At 35.5% G+C, this 21,309-nt stretch overlaps 1 protein-coding gene and 1 pseudogene across 2 annotated transcripts; one reads left to right on the forward strand and one right to left on the reverse strand.

The window, feature by feature from the left end:
* Window positions 1-5,775: 5,775 nt before the first annotated feature.
* On the reverse strand, window positions 5,776-8,504 carry LOC143543200 (DET1- and DDB1-associated protein 1-like). The gene is made up of 4 exons (XM_077035571.1): window positions 8,357-8,504; window positions 7,808-7,868; window positions 6,369-6,430; window positions 5,776-6,070 (listed from the first exon to the last, which is right to left on the reverse strand). Exons 1-4 carry the CDS (start codon window positions 8,435-8,437, stop codon window positions 5,972-5,974), a joined length of 303 nt encoding a protein of 100 aa, XP_076891686.1. The 5' UTR covers window positions 8,438-8,504; the 3' UTR covers window positions 5,776-5,971.
* A 1,157-nt stretch (window positions 8,505-9,661) lies between these two features.
* On the forward strand, window positions 9,662-19,361 carry LOC143543201 (G-patch domain-containing protein 1-like; annotated as a pseudogene). Its single transcript, XR_013137035.1, has 11 exons — window positions 9,662-9,830; window positions 9,936-10,020; window positions 11,701-11,777; window positions 11,905-11,932; window positions 12,039-12,114; window positions 16,963-17,029; window positions 18,079-18,175; window positions 18,251-18,422; window positions 18,519-18,737; window positions 18,816-18,929; window positions 19,035-19,361. The product of XR_013137035.1 is annotated as a G-patch domain-containing protein 1-like (transcript).
* Window positions 19,362-21,309: the final 1,948 nt, after the last annotated feature.

Below are 21,309 nucleotides of genomic sequence, written 5' to 3' on the forward strand. Positions count from 1 at the left end.
ATTTTATTTTTCATTTTATTATTCATTAAATGGAATTTGTAGAAATAGAAACTTGTACACTTTGCGTGAAGGGTCTAGTTAAACGAGTGGAAATATTGTCTTGCTTTAATAATCACTTAAATGAAAGAGTATTCTCATTGTTTCCCCTATCTTTAAATATATAATCATATTAAAAATCACTCTATTTTTTATTTTATTTTTATTAAATAATATTTTTTATACTTTTATCATTACTTTTTCTTTTTCCTCCATTTATAACCACTTACAAAAAAAATATAAAAAATGTGTAGAGTGAAACAGTCATTTTTCAAATATACAGATAAACAATATCATTTTCTTTATCTTTCACTCACAACACCACAAACACTAAAATTTTCAAACACATTCCCTTTGCCATACATGATTCCTCTTGAAATGGAAGGTCAAGTTTGAGTTTAAGATAATTTAGGATTGCATTTAAATATAAACTTTTTATTTTCTAAGTGGCTTCACTCAAAGTTGTATGGATGACTTGTCTTAATAGCCAAAGAAATTAAAGAAATCTGACTATTAATATATGGATGACTTGTCTTAATAGCCAAAGAAATTAAAGAAATCTGACTATTAATAAGCCAAAGAAATGTTAAACAAAAACAAAGATCAAGAATGTCATCCCTTTGATTATCCTGACCTCTAGGAACAATCATTCATTCAGTCTGATTTGGGTATAGTTAGATGATCAACTAGTGACAAAAGCTATACTAATATTTGCATTATACAATTTAGTCCCCTGTATTTTTGGGCCTTATACAACTTGGCCCATTCTCATCATTATTTTATTTGCGTACCGATTATTATACCTGTTCCCATACATGTAAACAGGCGAGTATCACCTATTTACCTAATACCAAATTTTTAAAACTAATATCATACGCAGTCACGTATATGTATATTGTCATCCTATGTACAACTCATTTTGAATGCTTTACATGTCACTTTCTTTTTGAAACTTAGCTTAAAAATCAGACTGTAATGACTTAATGTATTTATGAAATTCAAAAGATAGACAAAAAAAAAAGCATTCATAAATGAGTTAGACTGGATCCAAATGTGTTAACCAGTCATAGAAGCTGGTTTATCGGTTTTGACCAGTTATCCAACTTGTCAGTTTCGCTACTACTAATACGATCAAGATGCAAAGTTAGGTCCATATGACAAAGTAGAGTAGCAAGAGTCAAAGAGTTTGGTAGTCATAAGTCATAACTCATAATGCATATTTTCCTGTTACTTCATGTGTAAAATTTAGTTTGAATTAAGGAGGCTGGATTTGAAGTCAAATGGTAGGGTAGAGGAGGTTTTGGATATTAAGAGAAAAGTAGTGGGTCGAAGATGTAATTTAGTCAGACACTACATACTGTTCAGCACTCGTGGGCTCGTGGCCTTAGACCATTGAATGTTTTAAAATTCAAACAAAAAAACATGAAAATAAGTAGTATGATTAAACCCTTCAAAGATACAAACTGTAATGCATAATGAACAAGTATTAAATAGTGTGAGCAATGTTTTAAAAACTAGTATTTTACTTGTTTCGGATTCGGCTAAAAGATGGTATAACCGGTTGAACAGGGTTATACCGGGAGGTTCAACCGGTTGAATAGTTTACCTTATAATTTCTTATAAATGTAACTTCAATCCAAAAATAACCCAAAACTAAATGATTCATATAACAAAAAATAATTCAAAAGTTAATCTATATTAAAAAAAATTATGCAAAAGCACTTAATTTAAAAAATAAATAGTCCAAAAGTTTACACGTTTGATTATTAATTGTTTGGTTAAAAGTAATTTTGAAAAAATATGGGCCACAAATGTCAAAAATTTCTCGGGCTTAAAACCGGTGTGCCGGTAAAAACCGGTATTTTTGACAAAAACCGCCGGTACGATGTTCTAGCAAATCGGTCAAAAATACCAGACTCAAAATACCGGCCTACTAAGCGAAATCTGGTTTAACTGGTTCAACTGGATGGTTTAAACCGGTTTTTAAAACACTGATTGTGAGTGTGTGACGCAATATAATATGATGGTATAAGTTTGACCTCTAGTGGTCAAATAGGCAGGACCGACATTTTTCTTTTTAATTGTGTACGCACCTTTTACACTAGTCAACGAGACATGCCTATTTTCTTTCATTAACTTTATCATCAATAATACATACATAAATCTTTTATATGCCGAAAGTGAAGGATATGCTCATATTAAAGAACAAATTTTGTTTCTCTTTTGCTTTCTATTATGTATTTTTAACTGCCAACAAATAAAGCCGGCCACCAGAGGCAATTTAATAACAAAAGGTGGTATTGTACGTCTGTGATCGCAAATAATACTGGGAAACCCAAGCTCATCGTCTTATGGTTCAAGGAAAACCCGGTTAGGTTTGGATGCGAACTTGAGATATTGCAGTCTCCATCCATAATATTCGTTTACCCTTAAATATTAGTTGAGCTAAATCTTATTGGCTTTTGTTTTCTAATATTTACACTAATTTTTATTATTAGTTTCGTATATTTATTAGCGAATACAAAAATACAAAAAAAATGAATAATAAAGAATAACTAGAAGGCGGATCCAGGATCATTAGTCAGTGAAGGCCAAAACTACGACATGTTAGATTGGGCTGGAGTGGACCGGGTCAAAAAGTTATAGTAAATTACAGAAAAAAATAAAATTAACAAATGAAAACAAAAGTTGATCCTAGATTTAAAAAGTTGATCTATTATGTGTTTATGCATCTAACACCGAAAATACCTCATACAAAAGTTGTCCTAGCTCTACCGTGGTGACTTGTGAGACGCTAGATGTGAGACAGGGTAATATTGCGTACGTGAGCTGTTTGGTACGAAAACAACGCTAATAAATTAATCATGCATGATAATTTTACATTGTTAATACTTAAACATGCATTGTCATAAATAAAAAGGAGAAATACTTAAGCATAAATAGTTCACTAGCACACAATATTTTTAAAATACTTATTAATCATCTCTATGTGCGGGGTGTTTGGGCTTCCTTAGTTTTACCCCCTAATAATGGACATGTTATATAAGTTACAATATTGTAACTTATCAACTTATCCTCTCACGTATAAAACAATCTCGACACCTTTTTAACTTATTCAATGAGTTATAAGTTGCTAAAACAAGCAACTTTTGTTACTTTTAGCCATCTAAAAGTTATATAAAAGAAAATTTACGGAATTTAAAATTTAAAAGCGTACATTAACTTAAACAACCTAAATGTTATCATATATATAAGATCTAAGCGTACTCATCTCATAATACCAACATTTTTTAAACCTTAAAACATTATGAGAGGTAAAAGTAAGGCATCAGAAAAAGAAAACAAGATGATCCAACACGTATTTTAACTTGAAGCAGTAAATCTTGTGTTGGGTTAGGGTTCTTTGAAATTTTTATAGAAGCCTCACTTTGAAACTGTACCGATTAGTTGCTTTAACATTTAGATGTTATGTATTGTACAAATTCATGGCGAGTGGGGCATCAGGGTCCCTACCCCACCAAGCCCTCTTTCAAGAAAGCTTGTGCACCCCCTATGGCAAGAACCCATTTATACATTATGCAAGTCGGGTATAGAGAGAGGGAGGTATTGGGAAAATTTCTTCAAACGAGTATCTTGGATTTATGTGAGTCGTGATTACACTTTCAGATCAAAACTATTTGTGGTTCACAAATGAATTGATCGGATAAAACTCAGAAGTTTGAGAGCAAGATTCGAGTATGATTTTTGGCGAGAATTATGAACCAGAAGAAAAAGCGTATGATCAAGCAAACTGTTAGATCATATAAAACTCAGAATTTCACAATTTTTGCTATTTGTCATTTAGAAATGTTATCCAAAACTGTTATCAAAGACTCAGTTTCAATTAATCATCATTGTGTTAAAGAATTATAGGCAATGCAATATTTCTTCCCCCTTTAAAAATTTGTAGCTGTCATTTAACAAAGAATCTTTGACAAGATTTTGTTTTAAATTTGTCAAACACGTAAATGCAAATATGAAAAACAAATGTCAAAAGCACATCAATGTTGAAAAAAGATACTCCAATATAGTCTATAACATTTTCCTTTTTTAAAGACCAATGAAAAAAGCATTTTATTAATTAAATTAAGTTACATACACACTGGGCCTAGGCATGTTCAAAACGGTTTGGGACTAGGAACCGGAACCGGTTCCTAACCGGTTCCTATATTCAAAACCCCCTTTTTAAACCGGTTCCAGGCTCGAACCGGTTAGGGAACTGAACCGGTTCTCCCACCCTCGGACCCCTAACCTATATAACCGGTTCTTACCGGTTCCTAACCCGGTTCCTACTTTTTTCCATTATAAGTAGGGCCGTTTTTCTAAAAAGTAGGGCCGTTTTTCTAAAAAGTAGGGCCGGTTCTTACCCCTAACCTATCTAACCGGATGGTTCGGTTCCAGAACCGGTTCCGGTTCGGTTCCGGTTCCTACCCGCCCCCACTCAGAAATGCAAGAACCGGTCACGGATCATCGGGTTGAATCAGATAGGGTCCGGTTCCTACAAAAAACGGGTAGGAACCGGTTCGGGTCCACCGGTTCGGTTCCAGGAACCGGTTTCGTTGAACATCTCTAACTGGGCCTAGCAAGTTGCTAGCCACAGGCCCATAGCCCACAGCCCTCACAAATGTACAAGCCTCCATGTAACCTAGAGGTGCATAAAAAACCGGTTCCGGACCGACCCGGCGGTTCCTACCCGGAACCAGACCCGACCCTACTCTACCCGCGGGTACGGACTAGGCTTTGGGTTTCCCCCGGAACTGACTCGTACCCGGTGGAACCAGTTCCGCCAATACCCGATCAAAACCCGACACTACCTTACCCGAAACCCGATGGAACCGGTCAAAACGCGGTCAAATACCCGACTATACCCAGAACCGGTTCCTACCCGGACCCGGTTTGACATTTGTTGACCATACCCTACCCGGTTCCGGTTCATGATAATACCCGATTTGTGCACCTCTACTGTAACCTGTTACTACATTAAGCCCACCCGGTTACAATTTTGTCACGAAACCAACGACCTATCTATCTATTCTTAACCCAAAAATAACTAAGAGTTTTAATATCCCCACTACGTATCAATAAACATATTAATACTAAAATAGACACGGTATTAATTTTTGCAAGAATCACCATGATGGCAGGGTTTTTTTTGAACGATAATTTTTTTAACACCTACATTCCATCTTTATCTTGCACTTTCTAAGACTTGATTCTTAAACTCACAACCTCACATTTGTGTAGGGAGACTAAGTTTTCATATTTATATCACCCTAAATCTTTAATCATATGTAAGATGCCCTCATTCGAATGGCTTCTTAAGCTACGATAAAAATAACTTTTCAAACTCTTGTAAGTTAGACATTCTGTAGACAGTAAGCGAATGAATATAGTTATGCGTGATTATTAGTTGCGTATCATAACATCCATTTCTTGAGGGTATACAAGCCATAAAGCAGGATATGATCCTTGTAACGTTTATTTTAGGTGCGTTTTTCTAGAACGAAATGTAAATAGTAATACGCAAGTAAAAAACTAAATTGATACACTGTGTTATTGCAAAAGCATATAATTGTTTTGATATAACCATTGAAGTATAAAAAACCGATAAAAATGATTACTTTCTTTTAAATTCTCTTAATTTTGAATGGTAAGCTTGTATTCATTGAGCATTTATACAATTATCAACACAACAAAAAAAACCAGTCCAAGGTTTGTTTTTGCATATTAAATTGTCTGCCGATATATAAATATCGAATGTACAAGTCTGTATAGCTGAAAGTACACACCAAGTAAAGGGTTCACCCTATCATACCTCACTGAAAGCACACAACATAGAGTCTCATCACTTAATATTTACATGAATGTGCAGAAAGATGATAGTATTTGAAAGGCCTCACTTAGGAGGTTCAGAAGACAAAGCAACTGAAGCTCTTGGATGCTTGCATTCTTGCTCGGGTGCCAGATTCTCGGGCGCAGCTCTCTTTGGTCTCAGCTGCAAATAGAAAAGGATAATCGTGAGAAGGGAAGGCCCGTCATATTGCATCGGTTTGTGTATGCATGAGCATAAACACAGCAACGAGTCTGTAAAAGTGTAAAGATGTGTTTTAATTGGTAAAAGTGTGTATATGCATAAGTACACAAACTGAAAGAGGGCAAACTTGTCCTTTAGAGTTGGTGTATGCATTTATGAACACGAATACACAAACCCGAAATGGCAAACTTGTCTTTTTGAATTAGTGTATTTATTGTAGGCATAAATATGAACCGAGTTTTTTTTGCAAGAATCTCACCTTCTCATCACCACGCTGATAGAATTGCCTCAGCAATATGTTTTTGGCTTCCGAAGATATTACTGCAAAAATGGATTTAAAATCAAAAAAAGTTTCAGCCGAACATCCAAACAGAGTATCTGCAAACAACCACCCACTCTGAAAAATCGCGCGCGCGTGTCTGAGTAAAGATGTATGTATAATAAATATATATAAGGTGAGGTTCCTTATAGAACACTAATTATTGCAAGAACAAAAGGCACAAACTTAAATCTTTTAAAATTTTGATCTATGGTTCATAGTTTTAAACTTATACCTCTTAAATTATAAATAACTATGTTCTGTACATAAAAAGACATCAAATCAGTTTGTTCACATATATCTTAAAATTTCAACTGTTTACCTACATGTGCGTAGGTTATGTCTACGTTCTATATATAAATGCAATCTCGTATATCTTGTTTTTCAACTTCAGTTGAGAGGATTCGAGGAATAAACATGCATTTATTTAAAAAAAATTAAAATTAAAAAAACGAATGCTTTATTTTGTTCTTCGATTGCGAATGTTTGCAAAAATTGTGTTCTGCCCAGAATTCATATATATATAGACACGCGCTTTTTAGAACCAGTACTATGTTGAGAACCAAATAGATCATTTGTACATAGTGCATTAGTGAGATACTGTGGTGGGCGGTTATGTAACTGCCTTATGTACTACACTTAAAACAAAACATACTAAACCTTTATACGGTTCTCAACATAATTTGTGTGTAACTCAATTAAAAATAAAACAGCTTACAGTACACACAAATGTTTTTGGTGGCGACTGCAATGATGCAGCTACGGCGGACTTACAATACACACAATTCCTATAAAGTGAGAACAGTTAAGAATGGAATGGCTGCAAAAACATCTAAAAGTTCTGGAGCATACAAAAGAGTTAATTGTTTTATATAATCTGCTTTTATGTGTCCAGTTGAGCCCGGTGCTGATTCAAATTTCAAAAGTAAAACAGTGATGAAAAGCTATCAACTTATGAAGTTCAGTAGTTCAGTCATGTAATTGAACTCCATAAGTTTCATTAGTTAATAGCTTTGAACCACTACTTCAATTTTAAACTCTGAATCATCATTGGGCTCAACTGGATACGCAAAAACGGATTACACAAACCAACAACTCTTTTTTATGCACATAATATTTATCTGTTTTGCCGCCATTCTCAACTGTTTTTCACTTTATCAGAGTAAAAAAGGTTCATCAAACATCTAATATCATTCATAAACTATAACATGTCGGGCCCGTCTTATTATAAACGATCCTCACCACCAAAACACAATAGTGTGTATTATAAGTTTCTTTTTTGCTTGAGTTGAGACTTATAGTAATTATTTATTTAATGTTTTTACGCTAATAGTTTTGGCCCGACCCGTTTAAAAAACAATAAGATAAATGTAAGTTACTTTGGTCAGGAGGCGGAAGGGTTCGATCATGAGTTGGATGATAAGTAATCGGTGTCTTCTTCTACACAAAAAGAGAAAAAAAAAACATGCTTTAGTAATAAACTAATTCAATCATCATCATAATCATGAATTAAGCTCATATAATCGTAATTAACTAAAAGCGACATGTAAAACACAAAATTCGGCCAATGAAGAAATACAATTAATGAATTACTATAACCAACTTACCAAAATCCCAATAAACCAAATAAAATCTATACCATTTTTGAACACCAAATAATAATAATATGTAAATAGCATAATGATGAAATGTAGCCACTTAAATAATCTTCCTTGAAGTAGAAGCTAGAAGTTGTTCCTAAAGTTGCATTACAATGAATAATAATAATAATAATAATAATAATAATAATAACAATCAATCAATCAATCAATAACCCTAAAATACCACTCAAAACAAAATCATTCCAATTTCCAATTTTTACTAGCAAAAATCCCTCAATTAAGAAATAGAAATAAAACCCTAATAAGTCAATTGAATAGTGTACGGACGGAAGAAGGATCATTGGGACGAAGCTGGCTGAAGTTGTGGGGGTCGAAAGAAGGCCAATTACCAACACTCCACGACCCCATTCAACTCACTTCTCTTCAACCCCCAACCCAATAATAATAATAATAATATTATTATTAATCGCAGATCGATCGGGAAGATGAATAGGTCAGGATAGGCACACATACATACACCCTTCCTTTGTTAACGGCGTATGGACACGGTTGGGTGATTGGTTGTGATATTATTAATTGGAATATTATTATTATTAAGACAAAATGAAACCTTTTTTTGTTTCTATTAATGGTTGGTTAGTTCATTTTCACAATTTCTAGTTATAATAATAATAATAATAATAATCCAAACCCAATTAAGATTTCTAAAACTAGAAGTCTATTCACTTTTACGTGTTTAAACATGTGAAATGAACATTTTTGTTCTTATTATGTAAGAGCATCTATAACGTTGGTTCTTCTACTTATTCTGATGTGAGATGGACTTTGAGTAAATGAGGCAGGTAAGTGAGAGAATAGAGAATTGAGTATGGGACAGGGATTCGAATCTTCAAACTAGTGTGTGAAGAGGGGAGGAGGGGGGGGGGGACTTAACGCCCCCAAATGTTTAAAGAATTGTAATATGCCCAAAATGGTAGAAGAGTTGAGAGAGGTGGGGACGGAAGAGGAGATGAACATGAGAGAGGGTGGAAGTTTTGGTAATGTTGTAGTCCGATGATATCCATTGTTGTAGATGTTATAATTGTTAAAATTAATCTAGTAAGACATGGCTTTAAAGCCCCTCTTCATAATACCATGTTATGGTTTAAAGCCCCATTTATCGTATTATATGTGTGTGTGTGTGTGAGAGAGAGAGAGAGAGCTAGCCCCACCTTCTCTCCCACCGGCCCACCCCTTACAACCCACTTTATCGTCTTGGGCGGTGTTCCACGCACATACCGCCCCCATACGACCCTCTCTACACCCACACCATGTGGTCATTATGAAAATTTGCTCACAAGCTAATCTTTAATTCAGTACACTTGATTAATAAATTACACATCACTAGCTTGAATTTTAGAAAAAAAAAACGATGACATGTAGATTTCTTAGTTTCGAAGTTTTTAAATAAACTTCTCATAATCATTTTCTAATTCTAAATCTATAATCATTAAGAAACTACCAAATAACCCGTTAGTCTAAACATATTTCAAGACAACAATTGTCTATGTTTGTGTAAAATAATCTTTGGTTTGAGGCTTTGAGATCTTAAAAAAAAAAGTATTGTGGTTGTGAGTTGGTGAAGGTCAAAGAAAACCCGCAGGAGTACGACCACCACATATATTAATATATTTTCTTCCCACCGCCGACTGGTAAACCCTACCGGAATCAAATTCCGGTTGGTAGAAAGATGGAAGGTGGTCCTGTATGCTTTGTGGGCGTGCCCAAGAACTCCGCAGCCTTTCGCCTCATGAAACAAATGGTTATTATTATTATTATTATTATTCCTCCACAAACAACACACATTTACAACCTTTGTATTTAAAAAATTCAGTTGATTGATTAATAGTTGTAATTATAATTGTAGGGATGGGAAGAAGGTGAAGGTCTTGGCAAAGACAAACAAGGCATCAAAGGTTACGTTAGGGTTACCAACAAACAAGACACTCTCGGTAACTTATTCATTTTTATTTTTAATTTAATTTCATTACATTTAGTAAATAACTGATACATTGCTTTATGCAAGTATGCTACCTTTGAAATTTGAATGATTTACTTTATTTTTGTAACAACATGAAACATTGTACCAAATTATAAGCTTTTCGTAAATCTCTCTAGTTGCCGGATCTTGAACACATAATATGCGTGGGCCAGAGGATTTTTAGACAATAATTTGTATGGGCTGGACTCAATACGAATAGTTTTTCTTTTTTTTTTTTTGAAAAATTATATTGCTGAACGAAAAAGCTCACCTTGGTCCGCGTTAAGATCCGCTAATGGACTACTTGCAGCTAGTAGACGTGGGTTAGATTAGACCGGACCATGCTAAATTCTCGTGTTTTTTTTTAAATTTTTGTAAGAACATTAAACATTGTACCAAAAGAGATACTTTTTTTGAATTATTTAGTTTTTTCATCATGCCACCGGTCACCGAACTATATTTGACTTAAAAAGCGAAATATTTGAATCCAATTGCGGGTTTTCATATACAAATTCCCTGAGATAAATGCTCAAAAGATACTTCATCTTAAATCCGGTGAGTCCATGAGTGACTTACCAAAGTCACACTTATTTGTTAACATATACACACACTAAGTGCTAAAAACATGCTCATGAGTGAAATGGTTCCCCCTTATATATAGTAACGTTACCGACCATACATATATATCATCCTGAGAGTTCTACTACATGACTTACATGCCAGCAATTTAAATATCGTACACACTTAAATCTTTTGGATTGAAAACAGTCCCAGAACAATTAAAAAGAGAATTTATCGTCAAACGCACCAGAGTATTAACCGAGTGATTTGGTTAACATGCTTGGCTTTATTCTATGCAGTCAATATTGGTTGGATATCGGTTATCTGTCCTCATGTGAAATATCAGTACTGATAATATTGGTGATATTGACCGATATTTCACCATTTTTGATATCGGTGTTTTAAGTCTTAATCGTCAATCGTTAGTGTTTAATGTTAATATTTTAAGTCTTAATCAATTCTTACTTGCTACAATTGTTAGTGTTTTGCGAGTTGCAAAAGGATAATTTGTTAATGGTAAGAAAGTATATTGAATTGTTAGTGTTAAATTGCTATACATATAAATTCTGCATGATATTACAATTACCGATATCCCACTGCGATAGCTGATATCTCAAATATCGGTCAAGGACCGTTATCTGATATTTTTCTACATTAACTGCTTAGGCTGTATTTGTCTTAATCAAAGATTTCTACCTTCTGATGTATCACAACTCTCTGAATTTCTCTATAGTGTTCAGTCAACCACATGCAACCATATATTCTTCAGTAATCAACCACATTGATCATTAGTTTGTTGACAAATGATGGGAAAACTTAATTTAACATGATATAAGTGACAAATGATGTTCTTCCTTAGACGCTAGCTTTATAAAAACAACATTACAGAATTCTGTTTTAACATGTGTTTTTGTGTGACTTTACCTCACAGTCTTGAATGCGCAATAGATTTTGATCTAACAGAGTCTATGGATCTGAAGTTCTTAGTTATAGTTATTCTGTTAATCAAGATTAAAGGAAACATTTAGGGATACAATTATTTGTCTTAAGGATTGTCTATATGTTTTTAATTTAACTCGATGCAAAACAGGTGTTGGTGTAGAGAAGCCGAACCAGTGGGCATTTGACACTACAAAATTTGATAATATCCTAAAAAAATTGAAAGTGGTAATTTGTCCTTTGTTCCCCATAGCAACTGGGGATTTTTAATCTTCCAGCATAAGAGTAGCTTAATTCTTGGTTTTTTTTCCATGGGTTTTATCATTAATTTTATTTTTTTTGTATAATTTGACAGCAAGCAATAGGAATAAAAGATGACAAAGGTATGCTTAACATAACTGATCTATAGTTTATACACAAAATGATAATGTGGGGTTTTTTAATTCATGATTTTTTTTCTCATGTGTAAACATTTTAAAGTTATTGGAGAGGACGATGACAAAGAAACAAATCCGCCAAAGGACAGTAATGAAACAACTATCAAGGCTACACGGCCCCAAGGAAGGTCCGTCTTCTTGCACAGATTTGAGTTTAATTTTTTATTAACATGTTTTTAAGTTATTAGTCGATATTATATATACTAATATATTAGAGGGATTAAAGTGTAAATGTGTTTATTATTTATATCTCTTGTAATCTCACAATTACGTACAATATACAATACAACAATTTACCAAAGTTAATTTGGTATCAGAGCCTAGGGTTTCTCCCAGCTCTTCTGCCGCCACCAATATTTCTGCCGCCACCTCCAACAGCCGGAAAATAAATTCCGATCAAACAAACAGGTACTCTACTCCTTTTTCTTTTTCCGAAGCAACAGTCTTCAATCATGACTACCACGATTACTCCCTCTACCTCAGCCGAGAAAACTGTTCACAACTCCCACAAGTTTGGTTTCACTTTGACTCCAACCAACTATGGCTATTGGAAAGCTATGGTCCGTCCTTTTCTTGTTACCAATGGACTGTTTGGGTATATTGATGGCACTATCGTGTGTCCATCTTCTGTACTTCAGCCACCGAATACCTCTAACAAAGACACAGTCGCTGCTGCAGACATCCCGAACCCTAGCCATGCAGCTTGGGTATCCAATGATGCTCATGTCTACATGCTACTCCTGTCCACCATATCTGAATCCTCGTTTCAACATGTTCAAGGAACTACTTCTCGTAATCTATGGCTGTCTCTTGAACGTGCCTATGCACCAAACACATCCTCACGGGAATTCACCTTGAGAACACAACTTCTGAAGATTACGATGAAGGAAAACGAGACATCTGCTGCCTATCTCACTAGGGCTCAAGAGTATTCTGATGCTCTAGCAAATATTGGCGCACCAATGCCCGAGAAAGAAGTTGTTATGCTTGTTATCTCAGGGCTACGTGATGAATACAACCCTCTCAAATCAACCATACTTGCTAGGCAATTTTCAACAGCCTTCAATGAACTTCATAGTTTACTTGCTGACTATGATTTTATGATCCGAAAGGCTGCTCCTAATCCTGAAATTGCCCCCACTCAAGCATTCACAGCAACTACAGCTGCTGGTAATACTTCTGTTCAACCTGAAGTCATGCAAACCCTTCAACAATTGGTCACAAAGTTGGGTTTACAATTGCAGCCCGCTTCTACATCAACCTCACAACCATCACAGGATTACCACGCGAACCGACCATGGAACAATAATCGAGGCCGTGGTGGATACCGCGGTCGTGGAGGACGTACTCAAAACAACAATTTCAACAGTTACAATCGTAACCAAGGAGGGGGACCAAATCGAAGCTCAGGAGGACAGTTTAATTGGGCCTCGAATCACAACATGGTTCATGGGACATGCAACAGGTGTGGAATAGGTCATCTCCCGTCACAATGTCCAAATCGTGACCCATCCACCTTCCGGGCAAGACAACCGTCCGCGAACTATGCTGACTATCGCTCACAAGCATCTCTCTGGGATACAGGTTCAAATGACCATGTGGCACAGGATACATCTGGATTTGATTCTGCCGAGCCCTACTACGGTGAGGACAGTCTGCATGTTGGTAATGGTACAGCTTTACCTATCTTACATATTGGTTCCTCTTCTTTTTACTCACCAAATAAAATCTTTTCATTAAACAATATTCTTCACGTGCCTCAAATCAAACAAAACCTAATTTCTGTCCAAAAGTTTTGCCATGATAACAACGTTTACCTTGAATTTCATTCTACTTTTTATGCTGTGAAGGACAAGTGTACACACATTACCCTCCTCACGGGTCCAAGTGACGGTGGACTCTACTCAATCAACCTTCCTAAAGCTCAACCAGTTCCCAAAGTCGCCTTTTCCACCTCTCGTGCGTCTCCTACTACATGGCATCAACGATTGGGGCATCCACATCATCAACTTCTTCAGACTATGTTATCTAAGTATTGTTTACCTATTTCCAATAAAACTGTTGACTTGCATTGTGATTCTTGTTCTGTTGGGAAATCTTCCAAACTTCATTTATTGTCATCTGATTACAAAAGTACTCATATTCTAGACTTAATATTTTGTGATGTTTGGGGTCCCGCACCGGTCACCTCCTTTGATGGTCATAATTATTTCTTATTATGTGTTGATCATTTTTCAAAGTTTATGTGGTTGTTTCCTTTAAAGCGCAAATCTGATGTGTTTGAAATTTTTAAACGTTTTGTTATCATGGTAGAACGACAATTTACAACAAAAATAAAGTGTGTACAAACTGATTGGGGGGGTGAGTTCAGAAACCTATCTAACTTTTTTTCCTCCATTGGCATCATTCATCGTCTTTCGTGTCCCCACACAAGTGAACAGAACGGTGTAGTCGAAAGACGTCATCGACACGTTGTCGAGACTGGTCTCACCCTCATGGCACAAGCCAACGTACCACAACATTTCTGGCATTTTGCCTATGAAACAGCAGTTTATCTCATTAATCGGATGCCATCACGGGCTAACTCTACAATCTCCCCATTTGAACTTGTGTTCAAGCGCAAACCTGACTTCTCCTTTTTGCGGGTTTTCGGGTGCCGGTGTTATCCTCACCTACGCTCGTATAACTCCAACAAGATGGACTTTCGTTCCACACCGTGCATTTTTCTTGGGTATAGCACATCTCATCACGGGTATAGATGTTTTGATCCGGACACTGACCGAATGTATATTGCCAGACATGTTCGATTCCATGAAACCTTCTTTCCTTTCCACATCAAGCCTACTGATCTCCCTTCATCTTCCTTACCAAGTCCTTACTATTCAACCTATCCCACCAATGTTCCTGCTACCATCTCTACCGATCCGACCCCACCATCCTTTCCTTCCGTTTCCACTTCTAAACCTCCACAAACCAATACTGACCCACTTCAACACACCACCGAACCTGTTGTCACCAAGTCCTCTCATCCACCACAGCAACCCACTCCACCTATCACTCAAACTTATGATCGTCGTCCCACAAATCAACCGACTGCTCCATCTTCAGCCTTTGACCGCTATAGCCAGTCGGCCGTCACTACCCAAACCGCGGCTGTACAACAACCGCCTCAGCGCTCCCGACCCCCCAATCTACGCCAACAGCCCAAGCAAAGTACACCATATCAACCCACCTCACATTACACCACCTACACCTCTTCCATCACCGAACCTACTACCTTTACTATTGCCAACACAGATCCTCATTGGCGTCGGGCTATGGCAGAGGAATACTCTGCACTTATGCGTAATGGTACGTGGACGCTTGTTCCCCACACTTCTGGTATTAATATTGTGGACTGCAAATGGGTTTACAAACTCAAAAGAGATCAAACAGGCGCTATTAAACGTTACAAAGCGCGATTGGTTGCCAAAGGCTTCAACCAGCAGCCAGGTATTGATTATACGGAGACCTTCAGTCCAGTGGTGAAATCCACCACCATCAGAGTTGTTCTCTCTCTAGCTGTCACAAAACAATGGTCTCTCAGGCAGCTTGATGTCCAAAATGCCTTCTTGCATGGTGATCTGAAGGAAACTGTCTACTTAAAACAACCACCTGGTTTCGTTGATCCCACTAAGCCTAACCATGTTTGTTTGCTTCACAAGTCTTTATATGGTCTCAAACAGGCTCCACGGGCATGGTTCCAGCGGTTATCTCAAGCTCTCTTTGGTCTCGGTTTTATAGGATCTAAAACGGATCCCTCTTTATTTATCTACTCGACTAATGGCATTTTATTATATATGCTTGTCTATGTCGATGACATCATTCTCACAGGTAACAACAACAAAGCTATTGACCAGGTGGTGCACAACTTAAGTCGTTCGTTTGCGGTCCAAGACATGGGCCCATTGTCCTATTTTCTAGGTGTTGAGGTTACACATAAAGGGTCGGATATTATTCTATCACAACGAAAGTACATTCATGAGCTGCTAGATCGGACACACATGTCTCATTCTAAACCCGTTCCCTCTCCATGTACCACTAATGCCCATTTAACACTTGGTGATAGTGCCCTCTTTGAAGATCCGGTCCAATATCGACAAGTAGTCGGTGCTTTACAATATGCCACGCTATCTCGGCCTGATATTACCTTTGCAGTTAATAAAGTTTGTCAATTCATGCACTCACCAACTGTGAATCATTGGTCCGCTGTTAAACGAATTCTCCGGTATCTTCATGGGACAGTAGATCATGGTCTTTTGCTCTCTCGTTCCTCGTCCTCTACCTTACATGCATATACAGATGCGGACTGGGCCGGTTGCCCGGATGACCGTCGATCCACGGGGGGATATGCAATCTATATTGGATCTAACTTAGTTTCTTGGTCTGCACGAAAGCAGAAAACTGTCTCTCGGTCATCTACAGAGTCTGAATACAAGGCCTTAGCTGATACAGTTGCTGAGTTGAGTTGGCTCGAAACACTATTGCGTGAGCTTCATGTTCCGATGAAATCAGTCCCAACCTTGTGGTGTGATAATTTGGGAGCTACGTATTTATCTGCTAATCCAGTGTTTCACGCGCGTACAAAGCATGTAGAAGTTGATTTCCACTTTGTTAGAGAGAAGGTTGCACAAGGAAAATTATCAGTTCAATTTATTTCAACAAATGATCAGATAGCCGATGTGTTCACAAAGCCGTTATCTTCTCAACGATTTCTCTTTTTGAAGTCCAAGCTAAGAGTCGATGCCCGGCCTTAGCTTGAGGGGGAATATTAGTCGATATTATATATACTAATATATTAGAGGGATTAAAGTGTAAATGTGTTTATTATTTATATCTCTTGTAATCTCACAATTACGTACAATATACAATACAACAATTTACCAAAGTTAATTTAAGTATTAATAATACATGGTTTTCTATTCATTTATTACCAGATACAAGCGAAGGGAGAGAGGAAAACGTGTCGACGCATATTCTGCTAAGGATCTTGAAGGAATTCTTGTATGTTTCCCGTGTGCTCTTATTTATGTTTATGCAATTATGCTTTATAAATTTGATACCTAGTCGTCTACATTTGTTAAGTTATGAGTTAGGGATGTAAGCATTGATATAGAACATTATTAGAGCGAGGTCACGGTACAGGATTTAAGAAAAGGAATGTGCATGGTTGGTTTGGATCGAAAAGTCTTGGACAAACGTGTAACATGGTTTTGACTATTGACTGCTTTTTAAATCGAAAAAATTGGCAATTGCCAAATTAGGATTCAAAACTTTGATGACCAAATCCGGTATGTTCGGTAGGATTGCTTTAATATAATGAACGCGTAATTGGTTATGTTAAAAATCTGTATTTTTAATTTAAAAACTCAAAGCGTACTCGTTTTTCGGAAGATGCAAATACACAACATAAATAGAAAACAAGTTTATAACAAAGCACACATCAAAGTGTCATTGAAAAATGGAACTATAAAACTTTTTATATCATTAAATCTTCTAATCATTGTGAAATCTTGGAAGTCTTCAATTCTTCATGTCCTAAAATGAAGAAGCAAGTGAAATCAGAAATCCTAGCTAACGCTAATAGTAAAACTTTAGAACTTGTGAAATCGTTATTACATAGTCTGCATAAAAGAAAATAAAATACCTTGTTAATTCATAGTTAGTTTTTTAACTCTTGCTTTCATTCATTATGATCGATATACAGATCTATTAAGTTGGCAAAACCTGCAATAAATATTAAAGTGATGTTATGTTAGCACTAATAGTGGATGCGATATTAGATACTTTCAAGTTTATGAAGAAACATCGAGTCTTTTGTATCATCAATCATGCATTTACTTTTCCGGTTCTGTTTTTTTTTTTTTCTCTTTTCTTCAAATTTTTTCGCTTTAAAGAATGAGTTAAATTGTAGTAATTATAATTATATACCAACTCTTTTTCTCTTTGATTTTGTCTAAGTTTATAAAACTTATTCATTATCTTGTTCATACTATTTTTATGTGTTTCGACTAAATATTAGATGCGACACTATCTTACATGATATATTACAGGTCAAAAAAGTAGATGTTAGTCCCGAGTCTAATCCGGCGCCTGTGAGTTGTCACGGGGACTTAGATTCAAAAGCATCTGATAATACCGAGTCAGAAGGTAAATTTCACGTTATGCATTTAATGCAGTTTTACTCATGCTTTCGAGCTATGAATAATTTCTCTCCACCAACAGTTGAAGATGAAAAAGAAATATCTGCGAAGTGGTGGGTCACAAATTTGGATTTGTATCCGGAGGATTACTTGGAACCCAATCCAAGTGAAAGAAGTCTGTTACAAATCAAAGCTCGAACAAGAGGACCGCATTTCATGAAGATGATCAAGAAAACCTTTACAAACTTGTACAAGTATGTACCTTTTCAAATACCTTTCTAATTTCACACAACTCGGTTTAATTTGTTTCTTTGTTTATATATTTATATATTTATTTATTTGTTTTGCAGGATAAAGCAACTTCTGGTAAACAAGGACTCGGTATAAAGGACCGTCCGAGGAAAGTAGCCGGGGTCCGTTTTCAAGGTAAAAAAACGTCATTCGACGATAGTGAGACGGAGGAATCTGAATCTGAGCCCGAACCTGCAAATAATATATCAGAGTCGGAAAAAAACAACGAATCTGAGGTGAAGAAGCTAAAGAAGCTGTGCAGAAAGCTTCTTAGCCAAGTAAGTTATATTATTAATGTTGGGTCTTCTAAAAACCTAATGATACATTGTTTTGTGCTAATCGGTTTAATATTGTAGGAACCCGAGAACTCATTGAAGCTTAAACAACTTGTCGCTCTTGTTGTTGAACATCATTCATTTGTCTCCTATTTCTCTTCAAAAAAGCGCGCTCTTGCATTTTTGAAAAACAAGGTATGACGTGTTGATTACCGAATGAGTTGATTCAGGTTATGTTTTATCTGTAACACAAACAACTAAAAATCAAGTTGTTCTGACACTAATATTCTTTCGTTGCAGCTCGAACGTAGTTCAAAGTTTATTGTCGAAGGAAAGATAGTCCGTCTCTCGTCAAAATGAGAGAATATTTTTGATAAAAGCAGAGTGTAGAGTTTTGCTAATGTATGCTTTCTCGGGTTACGAATTCGGAGTCCTAAACGGTAGTCATTTTTTCTTGTGATCAATTTATCTTCATATTTATTGTAGGTTTAAAAGTTTTGAACTAGTTTACAAATAATTGATGTTATATAGGGTTGTAAAAGCTATGTTATTAAAAGAATGATTTACTGCTTTCATAAATATGTTTATGACATTTTAATCATTTTTATGACTTTATACATTGCTTGAGATTGTGGGTAAGTTTGACTTTTAGTGTAAGTTGAAACTGTAAAATGATAACATATATAAATATGTATTAAATACGTGATTAATGTAAGAAGATATTTGGATGTTAAAAGTATTAGGCTCGAGTAAACAATGAAACTATAAGTGTATATTTGTTGAAACTTCAAGTGTTTTATAGAGGCGAAATAAAAGTGTTACGATCGAGTAAACTTGCGGATTTCGAATTTAGTTTTCGAAAAACTGAGAGCAAACTATAATAGGGCTACATCACATGAAGTCGAGTACAATAGTTAATGCCAAGAATTATTAATAAAGGTTGCGGTTAGGTTTTCTTTTTTGAGCCGTGGCAGTCATGGTTAAGTAAAATAACGAGAAGTATGAGAAACCTCGTATCAAAAGCATAATACGTTCTTCCGATTCACCTTAATCCTTGCAATTCTAGTAAACATGTATATTATATGTACTTGTTAATTTTTTTAAATAGTGCTCAATTTACACAATCTTTAAATTTATCTCTAAATATTAAATAATATTCTTCTTGAGACTAAAACTCTTAACCACTTGAAGGAACACTTATATTGTAAACCATGATATCACTTGTCAGCCACACCGTCCCACATCTTAGCCGCCCATGGAGCCATGTGGCGTCGTCACATTTGGACGAGCGGCAATGGACGTGGTTGTTTGTTCAAGCAAGGCCCGGATCTAAGGGCTTAGTTAGAGTGAAAGTGGAAGGCATTAATTAATAAAAAATTAACTTTAAATGCTAGTTTAAAAACAAACAAGGAATAAAACATTATTTTTTTATTTTATAGTTATATATTTTTTTCTAATACATAATAAAACACAATTTATTAATCAAAGTATGTTTAATACAACATAGACAATCTAAGTTTTTTGTGATGTATTTGTCACCGGAAAATAAAACTCTATAGACGTCTAAATCTATCATGCCCCCTCTATGACACTGCGTCTCTTGGAATAAAATAAGAAATAAAATAACATAAAAACAAAACTCTCCATATGGCATTATATCACATCCAAATCCAAAAAAATCAACTTTATTTATTTTTCCGGTTGTAAGGCCACTTAAAACACCCATACTAGAAAATTAGGGTTGCAAGTGGTTAATGGTCCATGGCTTCACGCCTACAACTTAACTTAGTCTTTCAAACTCTCATTCCACCATCACCACCGTCTTCTTGACTAGGTCCATTTCTTTTCCATTTTCTTATATTATATCTCATCCAAATTATATAAATATATAAATATTAAATAATATGGTTCTAAGTAGATAACGTATTATATTTATGTATGAGACTATATATGACATTAACATAACAATGGAATAACATCATATAACATGTAAATATTTAACCAAACACCATGATTCACAACTTTAAACAACATGACAATATTATCTATAGATTTTTAATGCGTGCCACTTGTAATTTGTAAAAGTGCAAAAGTGTTTCACGTTGGATGAGGAAGAATAAAAGCAAAATAAAATGACTTGTTAAAATACAATATATGAGTTACAAGAATTTTATGTGTTTAAAAATAGTTCTCTGTATAATAATTTTATAGTGTATAAATTAAAACTAGTTTTAGTGCAAGACCGATCATATTATACGCTGTAAGTTCATTTAGAGACTGTTTGGTTCATTCAGATCTGAATGAGTCAGATCTGAATAAGCCTCTGTCTCATTCAGCAACAACAATAAGTATGAATGATTTAGATCTAATTTTTACCATTCAAATATTTTTCTATTTGGAACCAAACAGTCTGAAGCCTGAATGAATCAGATGCTTACATCTGGATGGTTCCATTCAGATGCAAACAAACAACCCCTTAGTCTTTTCATTTATCAAGTTTCTTTATTATTCTTTAATCTTTTCAAAATTCAACTAACATTAGTATACTTGTATTAAGCCTTTAATTTAATATAGT

This window comes from Bidens hawaiensis, unplaced genomic scaffold (genome assembly GCF_021521415.1).
Source record: "Bidens hawaiensis isolate Kalapana, Puna unplaced genomic scaffold, B.hawaiensis_p1.1 tig00013078_1, whole genome shotgun sequence".
In the NCBI taxonomy this organism is placed as follows: Eukaryota; Viridiplantae; Streptophyta; class Magnoliopsida; order Asterales; family Asteraceae; genus Bidens; species Bidens hawaiensis.

Bases quoted from the DNA above. Each gene is read 5' to 3' on its own strand.
- LOC143543200 (XM_077035571.1), bottom strand. From the start codon at position 8,437: ATGGGGTCGTGGAGTGTTGGTAATTGGCCTTCTTTCGACCCCCACAAC. The intron at 6,431-7,807 runs GTAACTTACATT...CCATTTTTGCAG, and splicing joins CCTTCCGCCTCCTGACCAAA to TAATATCTTCGGAAGCCAAA. The intron at 6,071-6,368 runs GTGAGATTCTTG...TTCTATTTGCAG, and splicing joins ATCAGCGTGGTGATGAGAAG to CTGAGACCAAAGAGAGCTGC.